This window comes from Melopsittacus undulatus, chromosome Z (assembly GCF_012275295.1).
Source record: "Melopsittacus undulatus isolate bMelUnd1 chromosome Z, bMelUnd1.mat.Z, whole genome shotgun sequence".
In the NCBI taxonomy this organism is placed as follows: Eukaryota; Metazoa; Chordata; class Aves; order Psittaciformes; family Psittaculidae; genus Melopsittacus; species Melopsittacus undulatus.
The window spans coordinates 37,396,424-37,415,732 of record NC_047557.1 but is presented as its reverse complement, the minus strand read 5'-3'; the positions used below and the strand labels follow the sequence as shown (position 1 = coordinate 37,415,732).

Below are 19,309 nucleotides of genomic sequence, written 5' to 3'. Positions count from 1 at the left end.
TTACCACAGGCATTATTTCAAATAGTACAAATTAGACCCCAAGCCAAGACAAAAAAGGCTTTAGTTTTCACCCCAAAAATACTCTATTATTGAAGGAGTTACATTATTACTCACGGAAAACCAGAGTTTCATACTACATGTTGCTATTTCAGCTTTGACTGTAAATGTGAAATCATAGAATCATAGAGTACTTAGGGTTGGAAAGGACCTTAAGATCATCTAGTTCCAAACCCCCTGCCATGGGCAGGGACACCTCACACTAAACCATATCACTCAAGGCTTCATCCAACCTGGTCTTGAACACTGCCAGGGATGGAGCATTCACAACCTCCCTGGGCAACCCATTCCAGTACCTCACCACCCTCACAGTAAAGAATTTCTTCCTTATATCCAATCTAAACCTCTGCTGTTTAAGTTTCAACCCATTACCCCTTGTCCTGTCACTACAGTCCCTAATGAATAGTCCCTCACCAGCATCCCTGTAGGACCCCTTCAGATACTGGAAGGCTGCTATGAGGTCTCCACGCAGCCTTCTCTTCTCCAGGCTGAACAGCCCCAACTTTCTCAGCCTCTCTTCATACGGGAGGTGCTCCAGTCCCCTGATCATCCTCGTGGTCCTCCTCTGGACTTGTTCTAACAGTTCCATGTCCTTTCTATGTTGAGGGCACGAGAACTGCACACAGTACTCCAGGTGAGGTCTCACGAGAGCAGAGTAGAGGGGCAGGATCACCTCCTCCGGCCTGCTGGTGACGTTCCTTTTGATGCAGCCCAGAATACGGTTGGCTTTCTGGGCTGCAAGCGTACACTGAAGCCGGCTCATGTTCATTTTCTCATCAACCAACACCCCTAAGTCCTTCTCCGCAGGGCTGCACTGAATTTCCTTTTTGCCCAACCTGTAGCTGTGTCTGGGATTCCTCCGACCCAGGTGTAGGACCTTGCACTTGGCATGGTTAAACTTCATGAGGTTGGCATCAGCCCACCTCACAAGCGTGTCAAGGTCGCTCTGGATGGCATTCCTTCCTTCCAGCATATCAACTGAACCACACAGCTTGGTGTCATCAGCAAACTTGCTGAGGGCACACTCAATTCCACTGTCCATGTTGCTGACAAAGATGTTGACCAAGACCGGTCCCAACACCGATCCCTGAGGGACACCACTCGTTACTGGTTTCCAGCCAGATATTGAGCCATTGACCACAACCCTTTATGTGTGACCATCCAGCCAGTTCTTTATCCACCTACTGGTCCACCTATCAAATTGATGTCTCTCCAATTTAGAGTCAAGGATGTCATGTGGGACAGTGTCGAACGCTTTGCACGAGTCCAGGTAGATGACATCAACTGCTCCACCCCTGTCCACCATTTCTGTAGCCCCCTCATAGAAGGCCACCAAATTGGTCAGGCAGGATTTCCCCTTAGTGAAGCCATGCTGGCTGTCACCAAGCATCCCATTGTTTTTCATGTGCCCTAGCATGCCTTCCAGGAGAATCTGCTCCCAGATTTTGCCAGGCACAGAGGTGAGACTGACTGGTCTGTAGTTCCCTGGGTCATCCATTTTCCCCTTCTTGAAAATGGGGGTTATATTTCCTTTTTTCCAGTCGTCATGAACTTCACCTGACTACCGTGATTTTTCAAATATGATGGCCAGTGGCTTAGCAACTTCATTTGCCAACTCCTTCAGGACCCGCGGATGGATTTCATCAGGTCCCATGGACTTGTGTACGTTCAGGTTCTTAAGATGGTCTTGAACCAGACCCTCTCGTACAGTGGGCCCAAGGTCTTCATTTTCACAGTCCCTCCATCCACCTTCCATGGCTTGGTTGGTGTGGTCAGAGCCTTTGGCAGTGAAGACTGAGACATAGAAGTCATTCAGAACCTCAGCCTTTTCCAAATCCGGGATAGCCAGTTCTGATAGCTTCTGGAGAGGGCCTGTTTTGTCTCTAGTCTGTCTTTTATTTGCTACGTACCTATAGAATCCCTGTGTGTTGTCTTTAACATCCCTAGGCAAGTTTAGCTCTAACTGGGCGTTAACTTTCCTAACCCCGTCTCTAACTTCCCAGACAACATTCCTGTATTCATCCCAGGCCACCTGTCCTTGCTTCCACGTTTTATAAGCCTCTTTTTTTTGCTGTGTATTTTTCTCAGCCGCTCCTTATCCATCCAAGGAGGTCTCCTGGCCCTCCTGCTGCACTTCCTTCTAGTCAGGATGCAACACTCCTGAGCTTGTAGCCGGTGATCCTTGAATATTAGCCATGAGTCCTGGCCCCCCTGCCTTCGAGGGCTATATCCCATATATATCCTCTCATATATATCCTCCCCTGAAGAGGCCAGAGTCTGCTCTCTTGAAGTCCAGGGCAGTGAGCTTGCTGCACACTGTTCTTACTGTCCTGAGGATCACAGATTCGACCATCTTGTGATCACTGCACCCAAGACTTCCCTGGAGCACCACATTTCCCCCCTGTTAGTGAGCACAAGGTCAAGCAGAGCACCTCTCCTCTTCGGCTCCTTTATTGCTTGCAGAAGGAAGTTGTCTTCCACACAATCGAGAAACCTCCCGGATTGCTTGTGCCGGGCTGTACCGTTGCCCCAACAGATGTCAGGGTGGTTGAAGTCCCCCATGAGAACAAGGGCTTGTGAGTGTGAGGCTTTTCCTATTTGTCTGTAGAGTTCTTCATCCACAGGTTCCTCTTGATCAGGCGGTCTGTAACATATCCCCACAGTAATGTGTCCCATCACTGTTTTCCCCTTAACCCTGACCCACAAACTCTCTGTTAACTGATCACTTGTCCCTAGACAGAGTTCCATACTCTCCAGCCTATTCCTAACATAAAGGACAACTACCCCTGCCCTCCTACTGGGCCTGTCTTTTCTAAAAAGCCAGTAACCTTCCATTCCAGCACTCCAGTCAAAGGAGCCATTCCATGTCTTGGTGACGCCTATTATATCATAGCCCCGTAGATGTGCCCACATCTCTAATTCCTTTTGTTTGTTCCCCATGCTACGGGCATTTGTGTAGAGGCATTAAGATGGAGGGGCAGCATCTCAAATTTCTTCTCTGTGGAAGCACACAAACTATTATATTTGAAAGTGGGTGTATATTTATAGAATGAAATAGCAATTCTGTATTTACCTAATGCCTTATAAAATTTTAGAATATCTGAAAAGTCTGAAAATTTGGGTGCGGTCATTCCCAAAAGAAACCTTTTCATGCCAGCACATTGAGAAGCAATATATTGTGAAATATCACATTTGTTTCAGAAAAGTCAACAATTGTAAACAGAACTTGCAGCATTTTACTGTCTTAGTTTGACACTGGATTAAAAGTAAGCATCTTCTTATGATGATTGTATGAAACAGGATTAGGTTAATTGAACTGCTACTTCAAAATATATGCACAAAAGATACAGGAGAAAAATGCTTTAAACAGAAAAGTACTGTCTTGTCGCAGTACTCAGTGCCGACAGAGCTGTTAGGGGCAGAGGCACCCGTAGATGTGATTAAAGTTAATACTGGCCCTTATTTGTGCCTCAAGAGGAGATGATACCCCTCAGCTCTCTATGTAGACTGCTTTTTGAGATAAAGAGCTTCTCTTCCACTTACAGTGCCTTTAACCCTATTGTTTTTGTGCCAGTTTTGCAGTATCAGATCTATTAGTCTAATCTGGTTTTGTGAGCCTGTTGTGAAAAAAGATGTCAGTTTTCACATTGGGTCAATGGGAGGCATTGCAGTCTGTCAGAGTTCTGTTTTAAGGTAAGTGCTGTCTGAGGCAGTGCAGCTCTGTTCTTCATTGCCCACCAATTAAATAACTCTTTGTTCAGACCACATACTCACTGGTCATTTCTGGTTTCTTTTGTCTGAATGCATTAAAAATCTGCATTGATTAAGAGGGTGGCCATGTGTGGAAGAAGGAGGTAAGGACCACCCCAAAAGCATGCACACACACTGATCCAGGCACCAGACAGCTGCAGCATCTCAGGGCACAGTGTCCCAGGATTGTACTGCCAGTGGCAGTGCTACAAATTTCAGGGGACAGGAAATCCTTTAACTCTGTGTCTCTACATTAGCTATGTCACTGAAAATGCATATTAGAAGTGCTTAAGGGGCATCTTAAATATTACTGCTGTCTCACAGGCATTACCTGCTGGACCCACTGAAGAAAATGGTGGCTCTGCCACTGTCATCATTGAAAGGGTGAAAATGGAAGACAGGTTTCCATCCCGTCTGTCTTCATGACTCCTTCTTTTGCTGAGAAGCCTTTCATCATCTCTCCTGCCTGCAAAATATTTGCTATGGATTTTTTGTCATGATTTAGACAGTAGTTTGCATGACCGTTTCCCTTTTCAGACTGACTGTCAGTGATGGATAAACTGACTTGTTCAAGATGCAAGAAGAGTTGTCAGTGTTGGGAGTATTGCAGAACCTGTCATTGAGACCATATCTCCTCAGTAATGAACTGCATCCTCCTTTCTCGAATGGAATTATTCTCTGTAAATATAGACAGTACTATATAAAGATCTCTTAAAAATGAAATTAAAGGATTGTGTGTACTTTGTGAGGCAGCATTTAAATCTCTCTTTCTTAGGAGAAAAAGAGTACAAAAGTCTTCACAGAAAAATATATTACCTGCTGTAGATTAATTTTATTAGATAACCCTTCATTTTTTCCTAAGAGGGGAAAAGAAGGAACCAACAAATTCTTCTGAGATTAGATCAATGTTAATGAGAAAAAACAGCATTACAGAATAAGGCAGAGTCAATACTAGATGGTTGGAGAGGGGGAGGGTAACATTATTTAATTCATTTGTTTTCTCAAATCCATATCCACTTAGGAGCTGCTAAGTTCTAGATCTTTAAACCAGAAAATCCTTTGTATGTGAAACCCAAAATTGACTGTAAAGTACAGCAAGTAGAGCAGATATATCTGCAACTAGCATCCATTTAGCCTTAAATTCACCTCCAGAGTTTTGTGAAAGTTTTGGCCAGCCAGGGTCAGGTAAGTCCCCACCAGATTTTTTCTGAGAGTTCCGCTAAAAGACATCCGTGTTCTCAAAAGTGCAAATCATAAAACTTAATTTAGATTTTGAATATACTATAACTGCTGACAAAACGAGCACAGGCCAGACGAAGTGAGTCTCTTCATGCTCAACCCCAGAAACTAGTGCTGCTGGTGTTGCTTGGTGAGACACACCAAGTGGGACAGCCTCTCCCTTCTTGTCACTGACACACCACATCATCTTCATTGAGTTCAACAGGGCTTGAGTGAGAATACAGGACTACCTATAGCAAGCAAATTTAGCCCTGTGACACTGTCATCTTGTTTCCCCACTCTCCTCCAAAACACATGGCTGCCATGATTCCCATGCTGTCTATTGCCACTTGTCGGCCTGTACAGTGATAATACAAGTCAGCTCTTGCTTTATGGCTCCATTCAGAGCTACTTGCAAAGCAGCCTGAATAGGCACAGCCACTTTGGCATCACTCACTTCTGGTGACTAGTGTAACTACAGAAATAATGCTTTCTGCCCTTTTTCTCCTCATGGCTTCCTCCAGTGGCTAGGCTGTCCTTCAGCTTTCCCACCGCACAACAGTGCATCTGCCTGTGCACAGATGCCAAAATGACTGATAAACTTCTCTTCTTTGTTTTGGTACTCTCTGTTCCTCCTGTCCTTTATTTTACAGGAAATAAAAGAATATTTTAAAATGCCTTCTGCCCCTTGCATTCTCCATCTAATCTTCACCTCTTGGTTTCATTTCCCTTGACACATCTGCCGTTTCATGTCACTGCTACCAAAATGGTACCTCCTGGTGTAATTCAAAGCACTTGGGAGCTCATAAGGCCTTAAGTATGTGTTAATACTCCTTCTAGCCATCTGATCTTTAGCCTAATAGCCCAAAAATAGTCAGAAAAACCTTCTAGGAGATAGAATAACGACAGATTTTTTCACAGATAAAATGGTCAATGTTATATTCCATTCAAATAGAAAATATCATTACTTTCTCATGGTAGTGACTAAAGATGTTACTTTCTCCTTTGTGTGTTGGTTTTACTTGATACAGTCATTAAATCCTAGTGCTTTTGTGATACTTGAATTTCAATTACTTTTCACTCCTGAAGTGTATGGTCACTCCAGATCAGATTTACATTTGCCAGGTGAAATTGAACAGTAGACTTCAGCTTTTGATGCTGTACATTTAGAAGCTGATTATTACCACTCTCTCATTAGAAGAAAAAAATAGTCAGAACTAGTACTTTGAAATCATCCGTTTACAAATGCTGGCAAGCTTTTGCTCTACTATCAGCAAACCTGAGATGATGCATGGTCATTATTGCACAATAAGAATGCATTATTTAACTGTTATTATTATTTGCATTTTAACAAAGTAGAATTACATTCTTTACAGATAAAGCACAATTCTCCTTATTATAAGTAAATATTCTTTATTTTCACTATACAAGGCAAACACGTCTGCAAAGCCATAGGATAAGTAGCAGTGCACTAAATAAGAGTTTGTTATACTAATTTTCATGGTTCTCTGTTTATGTGTGTGTTCATGTACATACGTGCATATCGTAATAGTCTGTCTTTTTTGCTCTCTTGTCCAAAGGGATTCTTTCGAAGGAGTCAGCAGAACAATGCCTCTTACTCCTGCCCAAGGCAGAGAAACTGTTTAATTGACAGAACTAACAGAAATCGTTGCCAACACTGCCGACTGCAGAAATGTCTTGCCCTGGGAATGTCTCGAGATGGTAAGGAGTCAGTTTCCTGCTTCATGCCTAAACCCTTTGAAATTCTTCTTCACTGCTGACTTACTTAAACTCCCTGTAGGTTTCTGGAAAAAAAGAAAGAAGAGAAGCTCCTTGCTTTGTAATGCACACACTGTGAGACATGTATCTTTGCTACTCAGTTAACAAAGGATGCTATTTTCATGGGGAGGGTGGGGAAATGACAAAATGGAGAGCAGCATTAGTTTGGAACAGTCAGAAGTGCAAAGTGTTGTTCTGATCAAAAGCACCAAAAAGTCACCTCTGGAGAGGTAGATTTATATTCCAGTTTATATAATCTCTTATATTAAACATTAACAGTTATCTTAATGTTAAATATTAACGTGTGAAAGCATCCCTTTCCTTGAGATCTCTAAAGGTCTGTCACAGTAAATAGGCAGTTAAGAAGAAAGTTGTACCTGATAGCATTAGGGGGTTCTGTTTATTTTATTCAGAGCACTTGACCAAATATTTTTAATTACTAAAAAAGTATTTATTTTACCCTTACATTGCTCCCTGTCACTGTCTGGGTCTGTAAAAAAAAAGCATTTCATAGTTTAACACTGAACTGGACACTACACCAGAAAAAGACTCCACCGCGCATCCAACATCAGTATCCTTTGGTCTTTGAGGAGCTCTGGTCTGCCTTCCAAGTTGTGGCGTGAGAACACATGCTCAGCAGAGTAAGAACATGCACTAGAGGCTGCGGTCAGTGGGAGGCTTGGCCAAGGTTGTTGACAGCTGACCTGACCCAGCCACCACTGCTGGTGCAGGGGGATTTCAGCTCACGGACACATCTTTTTTAAATAGTCAGCAAGTATGAGAAGAAAATGTTCTTTTATTGAAGGCAGATTATGTTAATTTCAATTGCCTAACAGCAGTTTCCTGTCTTGGAAACTTTACACAAAATGTGTCATTTGAATTAACAGTCATTGATGGAGAAGTTACTCAAAGTGCAATTTCTTTCCACAGATTATAAACTTTTTTTAAATTTGGACTGTAGTAGGTCTTTCCTGCTTCAGTGTGCCTCATGTCTAACTAAAACAACTCTGGAAGGGTTCTCACAGTCTAGCCTTTAATCCCTGAAGCATCTTTGTCCTAGTGTGCACCTTACTTGAAGCCTTAGTTCCCAATTCTTCCCAGAGGACATTGAAGTAGTAACATTTCAATAATTTAACAGCACACGCCTTTCTCCTAAAAGTAGTACCTTCCAATGATTTGAGGTATCACAGGAGCGTTTTAATTTGACTGACAACACTGTCTTCCCAACCTATAATTCAGGGATCACTGTGTACATACAAAGGGAGTAATTCTTCTGACAGCATCACTTTCTTGTCTCATTGTTTGTGCAAAGATGTTTATACTTAACAATTTTAAGAGCTCTTGCAAGTTTAAAATAGGTTGTATGGATTTTTTTAACAGAGAAATTGAATGTGATTTTTACTTCACAGCTATGTAACATTCATTTTTATCATGCAGAGTGAGGGTGCTAATTGACAGCAGCTGGAGAATCCAGTTAATGAATATATAATGAGAATAAACAGTGGGTTTTGTTTTTACTACTGAGGCCCTAAATTTGGAGAAAATACACTGTTGCATTTTTCAAAATACAGTCATTGTATATCGTCCGTAAGAGTATGCGTTGCACTGTGGGCTGATTCCAGGGGGAGTCTGTATTCGTGTGAGCTAGCTTGCAGCCTGTGTGAAGGGCTGCAAGTAAGTTGAGATTGGCAATCTTAGCGTAAAAAATTGCAAATAAACTGAAGAGGTTGCTGTCTCTCTGTGTTCTGGTACTGCCTTTTCATATTATTCTCTTTCTTTTCTGTTCTTTTTCTTTACTGAAAATTTTTCACATTCATCCTCAGACTTTTCCCAAGGACTATAGCTGAACTGTGGGGTAGCAAAAATGAGAGCAAAGCCCATCCTATGCTAAGAAATTTGATGATTCTGAGCTCATTCCAATTATAGATGGACTGGAAATACTCAATGTTGGAAAATACACCTCATAAAACATAGAAATTAGTATTTCCAAAGCAGTATCCTCTTATCTGTGCTCTGAAAAATTCTGCTGAATTATTTGGTTTAGAGTACAATTTTAGACCCCTCATTTGTTGAAGAGCACAATTAACAACAAACTCTGCTCTGAGATTCCAAGATCTAGCCCAGTACAAAGTCAGCATTAGGAGATGTAGGGGGGGATAATCAGCTATGTCCCACTGTATATGTAGGCTGTGGATTTACTCTTCCTAGTTCCACAGCAATCAGCCTGTAATTTTTGTAAATTTCAATCTCAGTGTAATGAACACTGTTCCTGGGAAGAGTAATGTGCACTCTGATCTTTTCCTCCTTTTCTCATCAGAAGAAATGCATGGATTTGTGCATGGAGATTATGTAAATTGATTGTGTAAATCCCTGAGACTTTCCCCTGTTGAAAAGATTACATTCATTTGCACCATTTACCTTCAAATCTGTTATTTTCCTCTAGGTTCCAACTCTAACCTGTAAGATAGCACCCAATTGAAAGGATGTGATAGATAATAAGGCTTTAGGGCTTGTTTTCATCCAGAGTACTAATCCTGTTAGAGCACTGTTTAAAGGTTTGTGGAAAGTTGGTAAATCACATGGGATATAAATCTATAGACTGTACATTTCATACAGCTCTGGGTTGTTGCTCAGTGAACACAGAGATGTAAAAGGATACATGGTCTTTTAAACATTCACAGTAGGGAGTTGCTTGACTGTGGTCCTCCTGTCAAACAGGAATCATTGTCATCACCTTGTAAATCCAAGCACCCATTACTTTTTCCTTTGTGGGATTCATATGGTTCAAACTTTTGCATCCTCTCTCATATCCACAGGAAAAAAAAGACAAGTTTTCACAGCAGAAGTAATGGCTACAAGTAAATATCAAAAGAATAGTGGGATTGAGGGAAATCAAGAAAAAATGAAAGTTGACAGTGGTTTGCATTGTGCTTGCTTTTCAGCTGTGAAGTTTGGGAGAATGTCCAAAAAGCAGAGGGATAGCTTGTATGCTGAAGTGCAGAAGCACCAGCAGCGACTGCAGGAACAACGGCAGCAGCAGAGCGGTGAGGCAGAAGCCCTCGCCAGGGTTTACAGCAACAGCATCAGCAATGGCTTGAGCAACCTGAATAATGAAACTGGCAGCACCTACTCAAATGGGCACGTCATCGACCTGCCAAAGTCTGAGGGTTATTATAACGTGGATTCTACCCAGCCTTCCCCAGACCAGTCTGGGTTAGACATGACTGGAATCAAACAGATCAAGCAGGAACCTATCTATGACCTCACCTCTGTACCAAACTTGTTTACCTATAGCTCTTTCAACAACGGGCAATTAGCATCCATGGGGATATCCATGAGTGAAATAGGTAAGGAAAATTTTCATTCCTCTAGTATAATGTATATATATAAAAATTATATTGCAATACTGTCTTTATTAAAATATTATATAGGCATTTCATACACAGGTACATAATAATTATCTGTGCACACATGTGTATGTGCACACACGTATAGGGAGTAATGGAGAGAAAATCAGTCTGGCAGTAATTGACACAGTATCGAGGCAGTTCTGGTTTTACCAAAATCTTCGAATTATGCAGTTTCTTAAACTCAGCAATTCATGTTCTGTTTATGAAATAGGAGCATCAAAGCAGGTGGTGAATCTATCAGAACCAAGTGATACTTAGTACTGGGAAGATTGTTTCAAATTAACTCATTACTATCAGGGTTAAATGATCTCTTCAGCCATGCATCTATACATATGTTTGTCAACTCCCAGAATCCTGTGGAAGCTAATTCTAGTGTATTTATTGTCAAAAAGCACCAGCTTGCTGCTTCTGGTGTATGGATATATATGCAGAGCAAGATAACTGAATTCATGAGGTGCACAAACTCTCAATGCAGTTGCACAGATATCCTTGTTCCTCTGCTTGAATGCCCTTGAGAGCCTGTTCCTTTATTTCTTCTTTAAAAAGTAGCAAAGAAATCTCTGTGAAACAAGACTTTGAAAGGCAACAGATTTCTGTTAATCTAATGCCTCTAGTTGTACCTCTTCAACGCAACTGGAAGCACTACTTCTATTATAAAGAAATAACATGAAAGAAGATTGTCATCCTAATTAGGTATTTCCGACCTCAGCAAGTGAGGTATGCTGAGTCAGTTGTGGTTGAGAATATAATCAAAGAGTAACACTTCATTAATGCAATTTAATTAAAAAAGAAAGAAGGAGGAAAAAAAAAAAAAAGAAGGTGATATTCAAGAGTACCCATAACAAATTAATTAATGTCGCATAATAAGAACCATGTACAATTCTGTCCTGGCCTTGATGCCTAATGGAGGTATTCTGAGTTGTCTAAATTTATATGTGTACTCAGACCCACCGAGGGACCTGGAGATGTGGCATGCACTCAAATATATATTGCAGAAAGGGTGTATGAAGTAGTTACTGTTGTATTAAAAAAAATGAAGGCACAGCTAGAATCTGTAGCATATTTTCTACTCATGGCTGCTCATGTACAGGAAGCTGTGTAACAAATTGTGTACTTTAATTGCAAATCTGCTTTGGAGAAAGTTATGCTTTTCTGCCCCTCTGTTTAGTGGGACATGTTTTGTTATCTTGTTTGACCTAGGCTGCTGTCCAGTAAAGTCCTACACCCCCAGCTTAGTAGTACAGAGGATTAGTAAGTTTTCCTCGCAGCTGTTGTGGTCATGTGCATATTACCCACATATGGCTTGTGCAAACTTCAATTATTAGTAGTGGTTCACAGTACTCCAGCTATGAGAGAGATAATTTTAAGTCATAAGAGCCATTTACCTGCAGCACCCTGAACCAAACAGATGTTCCCAGAGAGATTCAGAGCATGTACCAGAAACAGGACAATTCTGATAGTCCATGAATGAGGGTTTGTGCATAGTTGCAGAAGTGAGCCCAAAGGTTGGCCGCAGGACTATATCCTTAGTTGCTAAAGGATCCCACTGAAGTCAGTGGGATCTTTTGACTCACAGAGCTTTAGAGAATCATTGAACTTTTATCTCTTGCAGGATCACTTAGAAATAATGCATCCTTAAATAATCACCTTTTATTTCTTCTCCAAGTCCTAAAACAGCAAGCCCTAAACACACTCCACATTTTCCGGTCTTTCATCCTCTTGTGTCATGTGCCCAGTGTTCCCATTCTGAGAAACACACAGCAGCAAAAAGCACAGAGCACAGGGAGCAGGACATAGCAAAAGGCCTGTCTCTGAGTTGACAGCAAAATTCAGGTGTTGGGAGTTACCTCTCTTCCTTTTGAAATTGGAAAGGGGGCTCCTAAATTGCTAGGATTTTACCCAAATACTACTGTATGCCATTTGTGGCACCCACAGCAAAGAGGTAAGGGTGTTAGTGAGAGGTAGTGTAGTATAACATATCAGCTGACACAACTGAAAAACTGGAAGAAATGTACCACAAAATATTTGGATTAATGCACGGATAAATTTTCAGTGTTTAAAAGCAACCAGAAAATGCCTCCTAATATCACAACAGATTGTTGGACCATCTATAATGCTGCAGTCTTACAGTCAAAGCAGGAAAACTCTAAGCACTGGGATGCATTGATTTCATATTACAGTGTTCTTAAATTTCTCCACAGACTTTTATCTTTCTCAATCCAGCGAGATTTAGGAATAAGCTCAACTCCTATTATATAGAAGGTACTTCCTTAACTGTTAGATGAAATCTTAGAGAATATATAAGAGATGGATCAGTGCAGGATAGCATTGGTCCTCATGCCTAGTAGAAATTTCTTTATGCTATCTTGTCTAGTGGTACATTGAGTCATTGCCTAAACTATCCCAATCATGTTAGTTCTGTTCCTCATCAAATCAAAATTTCCTGGTTTAGTTTTCTTCTCATCTTTACATTCTTCATATACATCTGAATATACATCTGAAACCCATATACATGGATTTTTTTTAAGCACAGCATCTCTTGCCACTTGCCTGGTCTTGAGTGCAACTCTCTAAATTTTTTTCTTCATAAATGAATGCATGAGACTCCTTCCATCCTTATAAAAGTTGCTTTAAGTTATCCAAGGGATGAACTTCTTCACAGGGAGACCAGAATCAAAGCAGTCTTTGCAGCTTCTGCATCACATGCCAACTAACACCCAGTTCACTTACTCCTTCAGTGTTATTACTTTGCTTGTTTCCCACTCCTCTCCTGTATAGGGCAGTTTTTATTTAGATATCTCTGATAGAACATTTGCAAGTTTAAATCTTTTAAATTTTCTTATTTTTCTAACATTTTTCAGTCCTGTTACATTATGTCTCAGTCCTCACTCGTGCTTTGTGACTTCTTTCAATTTAGATTTACCTCTTCATTTAGTTAGCATGCTGTGAACCCACTCTTTCAGATTATTAATGAAAATGTTAAATGCCTGTAAAACAAGTCCTAACAATGGTCCCTGCTGCACCTGACTAAACAACTAACTGCAATTGCATTAATTACTTCAGTGTTTACTTTTTGCTTGCTATACAACAATAAGGTTGTCTGGAAAATCCAAATAACAAGTCTTTATTTGTCTGTCAGTTAGATTCAGTTATAGAAGTAATATTTTCTAAGATAATTTATGACATAATTTACACATCATTTACATTCTTTTAATCACATGTTAATTTTCTTATCCACCAAAAAGGAGTTGAAATGGTCAGACCTACTTTGATCTTTAACAATTCTGTGCTTCAATATGAATGTGAAAGTACTCTTTTCCTGAACATACCTTCGTGTCCCCACCCATGGCAGTGGGCTTGGAACTAGATGATCTTAAGGTCCTTTCCAACCCTAACTATTCTATGGTTCTATGATCTACAGTAGACTTTGTACTGGAAATGGAAATTGTTCAACTTAACAGTCTTGAAATTTTACACAGCAAATGTTTAAACACATAGGATTAGAATGGCACAGCAAGTAAAATATACCTTATCCTGTATTGCATGCTTACTAGTATCTGTAAATCCTGTACCAGGAAATAGGTGTAAGAGAAAGAGGTGCTGACAAATTAAAGTTATGTAGGGCTCCTTCACACATATTTAGTACTAATATTCCTCCAAATGAGTTGAATAGTCCATGGCACAACTGCACAATATCTGATCAGTACAGGATAGGTAATGTCTCCTATGGAGGAGAGGGCTAAGTATAAGCAAAGAACAGTTTCATATACAAATACAAATTTCTCATGTAACTTCCAGGGCTTACGATGGATGAAAGTTAAATAAAATCAGGTGGTTCCCCATTAGGCTCAGCCCACATTACTACTCTATTTTCTGTAATGAAAAGAAACTCAAAGCATAAAGAAATCCATCCAAAGCTTGTAAATAAGTATACAGAAGCAAAGCCTTAGCTTGGCATCATCTGCATTTCCAGGCCATCTCCTTTTTCTAGGAGAGGCATTTTTCTCCTTAACTCAAGGCATCTTATGGGTACTTGATCTGGGTTGATAGCAGGGTGGACAGAGAACAAGATAGGTCAGATGCTGCTATCGGATGAGTTGGGCAGGCTCTTTCTCTGCCTGTCCTGCTGTCCATGGGTGGCATGACCAAGGTGTATCTCACCAGCCAGCAATACTTCCAGCACAGGAGACACCCATGGCCTGAGGTGCATGCTGCCAGAGACCCTGTGGCACAGTCCTGCTTCTGATCACCATGCCATGTGCACATCTGGGAAGGCAGAAATTCCCTCAAACTGAGGCTGAAATCCACTTGTCATGTCAAAATCAAGAATTTGGTAATTTGCAGAACAGCTTTTTCCTTGCAGGGAGAGTCACAGAGGTCAGATGGTGTGTGGGAAATCCTAAAGGGAGGAGGGAGCTCCGTTTCCTGACGTGGTAGCCCCATAGAGGAATGACAATGCTTGCTCCCAAGTGTGATTTTAAATTAGCAGGTATTAAAAGCTTACTTTTAGATTTGGTCAAATTAAAGACCATCTTGTTTAAATATATGTGCATAATATTATCTGTCACTGAGCTGAGCATTGCATTTTCATCACAAAACACATGTCTCAGATCTTGGACTGTGAAAGTTAATGGAAAGGTTTCCCTGCCTTGAACGCAATTGAGATTACCAGCCTATGATTTCCTAAAGATGGGAAGAAATAATTATCAAACACTGTTGTGAAGAAAATGGGTTGGTTAAAAATTCACTCCAGGTCATATTGAAGACCTACAGTCGTGTGTATTTAGATAGTGAATAAGGCACTACTAGAGCATACAGGAGGTTACATATTCCAGCCTGTGTAGTAACAGAAAGTGTTATTTATGCATACTTACATGACATTTCTTCAGCATCAGTGCTTGAAAAGGTGCTTACATTTCTACCAAAATTAAAGTGAGGTACTAAGGAAGGTTGATAAGCTTGGGCCCAGTCTTCCCTTTCCTCAGTGCCTCTGACCCTGCTCTGTAGTTTGTATCTTAAGGTGAGCAACAGCTCACTATAACAGCCTCATGGTGAGAACTGAAGGAGGTACCACCTTCCTTGCTCACCAAATCCACCATAAAGCACAGCTCTTTTAACCGTGACACGGTGACAGGGAAATTACACTAAAGCAAAACCTTCAAAATGTTTTAAAGACTGGCTCAGGATGGGTATGTAAAAGTAAAGCTCCCTTGGTAACTTAAAACAATACCCTGTGCATATCTTAACCTTAGTTTAGCTGGGTTCATACATTTATCTCACAACCCACAGCAGGCAACTTTATACACTGTAAACTTATTAAATTTCCATTGCTGCAATACCGTATAAGCAGGATCTTAGCGTTTAGTTCTCTCATTATCCCATCCTAAGTGGAGATCTTCACCTAGAAACATTCTCATGTCCTTTCAAATATACTTGAAAGTCAGCCCCACACCTTCCTTCTTTCAGTAGAAATCTCCATTAACTTCAGAAAAGTGTAATTTAATCCTCCATGTCTATTCTGCTCATGGATGCCCACAGGTCTGCATGTTGCATATGCAGTATATAAACCGGCATCAGCTTGACGTCTTGAAAAGTATGCTCTGACTTGTTGAAAGTTGTAAAAGCACTTCTCCAGTGTAGTAAGCAATTTTTATTATTATTTTTTAACTCCTTTCTCCATGGTTTGTTCCCAGTGCAAAATTAGCATCAACAGACAGTTTACTGAACATATATTGATCAGTTAGATGTGGCCTGGGAGAGACCAAGGGACCCTGTAAGTATTGTCACATTCAAAATACAATGAACTCTCTAAAACCCATGTCTATGGTGAGATTAACGTCTATGTTGACATTCCCTTTACAAGGCCACTGCTCACCATATGGTGAAGCAGAAATGATAGGTTCATGGCTGTAGTACTGCGTAATGTTTCTTCACCCCTTCTTCTAAGCCATGGTTTAATAGCTCTCCTACCAAGGCGTCAACGTTTTCAGGGCAGGTGTCTACAGCCTTACAGCACTGCTTCAGCAGAACAATGTTGCCATCTAGCGAGCAATCAAAAATGTGCAGCATGTGCACTTTGCTCAGATACCCTTAGGGCACTATATCTTACCGTCATTACCTATTTAAAGGTGACAATCAGAATGAATTAATATTTCATTTCTGTACTCATTTCAGTTCATGTGACAAAACTTAGAACTTCTGCTATTTTTTTCCCCCTTATCGTACACTCAAGAAGAGAACAGTGAATGGCAAGTTTTAAAACTAATTTGATAGCACTGCTCAGTTAGGAAACACTTCAATTTCATAAAAGACGGACAGAAAAATGGCAAAATAAAATAGAGCATTATGATGCTGAAACATTCTAGCTGAACTGCTGTTGGAGGGAAGGGTGTTTTTTTATAACTATAGATTCTGATTTCATGAAGCATATATTTAGAAATTTATTTAACCAATAAAATTAATAAATAATAAAACATTAGCAGAAATGTTGAGTAAAATGTAATATTTTTGAAAGTTCATGAAATTAGTATTTTTATCTTTTCCCACCTCCAAATCAGTAATCTCTCTTTATTTGTAAATTTAGGCAAAGCCCAGACTAATCACAGATATACATAAAGATTTTAATGAGTTTATGTTGCGCAACTCAGTAGTTTTAATATCCAAATATTCATAAATAACTGATTATGTTATATTTTACTAACTGCATATTTTAGCACTTACTGATTTGAAAAGGTTTAGGGAGGGCACAGTTTGTGTTATAACTCTTGATGTAGATTTAGAAAATACAGTTTTCTAGAAGGTACTATATTTAGGCACTATATTATTTCCACACTGTGGTTTTCAAATCACTGGGCATCCTCACAGTAACTGCAGTGGACTTTGTATCAGTCACATGTTGGTACTGGCAGTCCTTAACAGAAACTATAGCAGCTCAGTAAGTATGATGCAGTGTGCTTTTTTTGACTAATTCAAATTTATACAGTAAAGTAATTCCTTAAAACTATTTGAAAATTAAGTAGGTAGCCTAAAAATATACCCAAGATTGGATTTTCCTGCAAATTATAAAGCTTTTTGTCAATTTCTGAAAACACTTTGACTTTTCATGCATCTAAGTCTCTCCATATGTCAAATGCAGGCCAACTATTTATGTCACAATAATTTTACGAATTATGACCTTTGGCAGTATTCCTAGCTGGGAGTTTCATCACAGTACAGGCCATGCACTACACACACTGCAGAAAGGGCCATTTTAAATATTGTCTTTATTGTGCGGATAAGTGTTGCAAGTGGGAATGCAATCAAGAGCTCTGTTCACAGAGAGGTAAAGTGTAATAACTTCTGACATATGATGCATGTTTTCAGGAAAATAATATTTTCTACTGACCATGTAGTTCTGCAGGACCCAAGACACTGGGGTCTCAACTTAACTGTGCGTATGATTATTTGAACAATATAAGTAGCTGGATTAAGCAGTGAAATTAATAAAATCAGTGGCATCTTTTAACTGAGATTGAGGATGGGGAACATTTTGTGATATTTTTCTATCTGACTTGGTTTTCAGATTGCTTTACAAATTAAAGCGATGCATTCAAACTTAATCTATAGCTTACATTTCTAAAGCATGATAATATAGTTCTTTAAAGTCATTACATTTCTAATCCATTAAAGCAAGTATATAAAATTCCTCCTTTCTTGCAAGATGAATTTTTCTTGCATAAACAATCTTGACAAAATATGTTCATTCTACTGAGAATCCAAAAAGGAGTTAGAAAGCAACCATTTGTAGCAGTCAAAATATGTAAAATACTATATCATACATCCCATATATTACCATATATCAATCATGACAATCTTCTCAGGAATGACACTGTGCTGTGAATATTGTCAGATTAGAAATCACACAAAAAGCTCTATGTAAAGCTAACGCTATAATGAATACTGAGGCATGCTGCTGCCGCCAGCTGTAGGAATAGCCATTTGGTTGATTTCCTGTTGTAAGCTTCACAGCGGCAGTGTCAATAGCAGAAACCCTCAAAAAGAGAATACCAGAGCAGTTGCCAGGGTACGGAGGGCTTGGGACATGTGAAGGATGCTGTCTTGCAGGGTTGTATCTTACACACAACCTGCGAGGAGGCAAAAATAACACTGCAGATGATAATGAAGAGGGCGAGGCAGTGATGATTTAGAAATCGCTGTAGTATTTGGAAGTGGCATACTACCTGCAAAAATTGTGAATTAGGAGTGATACATTGCTTACTTCCTTATCTGAGTAATCCGTTTATCTCAATGTTAGTGCTCCCTGTCCTTAAATGGTTGTGTATGTTGCTTCTGGGTAGTCAGTACTGACAATATGCATACTTACCATGTGCCTAATCTGGGGTCCATACTGTATTTCTTTGTCATCCTAGACATCATTCAACTGTTCTTTAATTTGCAGGCACATGGAAGCCAACAGAAGTTTGTTTTTTTCTTTCCTGGTGCACATGCAACATCCTAAGTTTGACTTCCTGAGGACATAGTTCACTTTTTTTTTATACTGTATGCTTTCTGTCTGTAAGATTTCATCACTCATTGCATCTTGTCACTATTTTACACTTTATCCTTGAGAATAATGTAATTCTTCTTGTTCACAGTTTGCAGTGCTGTTTCCAGATCTATAGGTAACAATATCTTTATTCAGTCCATTCAGTTTTGATATTTTATATCATAAAACAGCAACAATTCTTTTATGCAAGAGTGAAAAGATGTGGGGAAAAGTTGGAGTGAAACAAGTGGGAGAGGCACATGGATGTATTTAGTGGAAAAATACGATGCAACAAGACATAGGCCTCAGACAAATTCTGAAATGGATTATCAGAACACAGTTTTTATAGTGCAGTAGTCTTGCAGGGATGAAAGTCACATGTAAACTGCAACAGTTAAAGCAAGCTATTACGGCATGGAGTGCTGTCTTGTGTTCCTTTATGACTGCATGGATATTTTTTTCTCATGATTAGTGAAATCTCTGTTATTGCTTATGATGACCAAATTGTTTCACTTTCTGACAATATACACTAACAGTAATTTCATCCATCTCAGATGCCGCACTGCAGGAA

At 39.9% G+C, this 19,309-nt stretch overlaps 1 protein-coding gene across 1 annotated transcript in view; it reads left to right on the top strand.

Moving 5' to 3' along the window:
* The window catches only part of RORB (RAR related orphan receptor B), a 138,471-nt gene that overhangs the window by 99,045 nt on the left and 20,117 nt on the right, over positions 1-19,309 (top strand). Inside the window, exons 3-4 of the mRNA XM_005154962.3 lie at positions 6,606-6,747; positions 9,747-10,151. Coding sequence (XP_005155019.1) covers positions 6,606-6,747; positions 9,747-10,151 — 547 coding nt within the window. The remainder of the gene's footprint in view (positions 1-6,605; positions 6,748-9,746; positions 10,152-19,309) is intronic.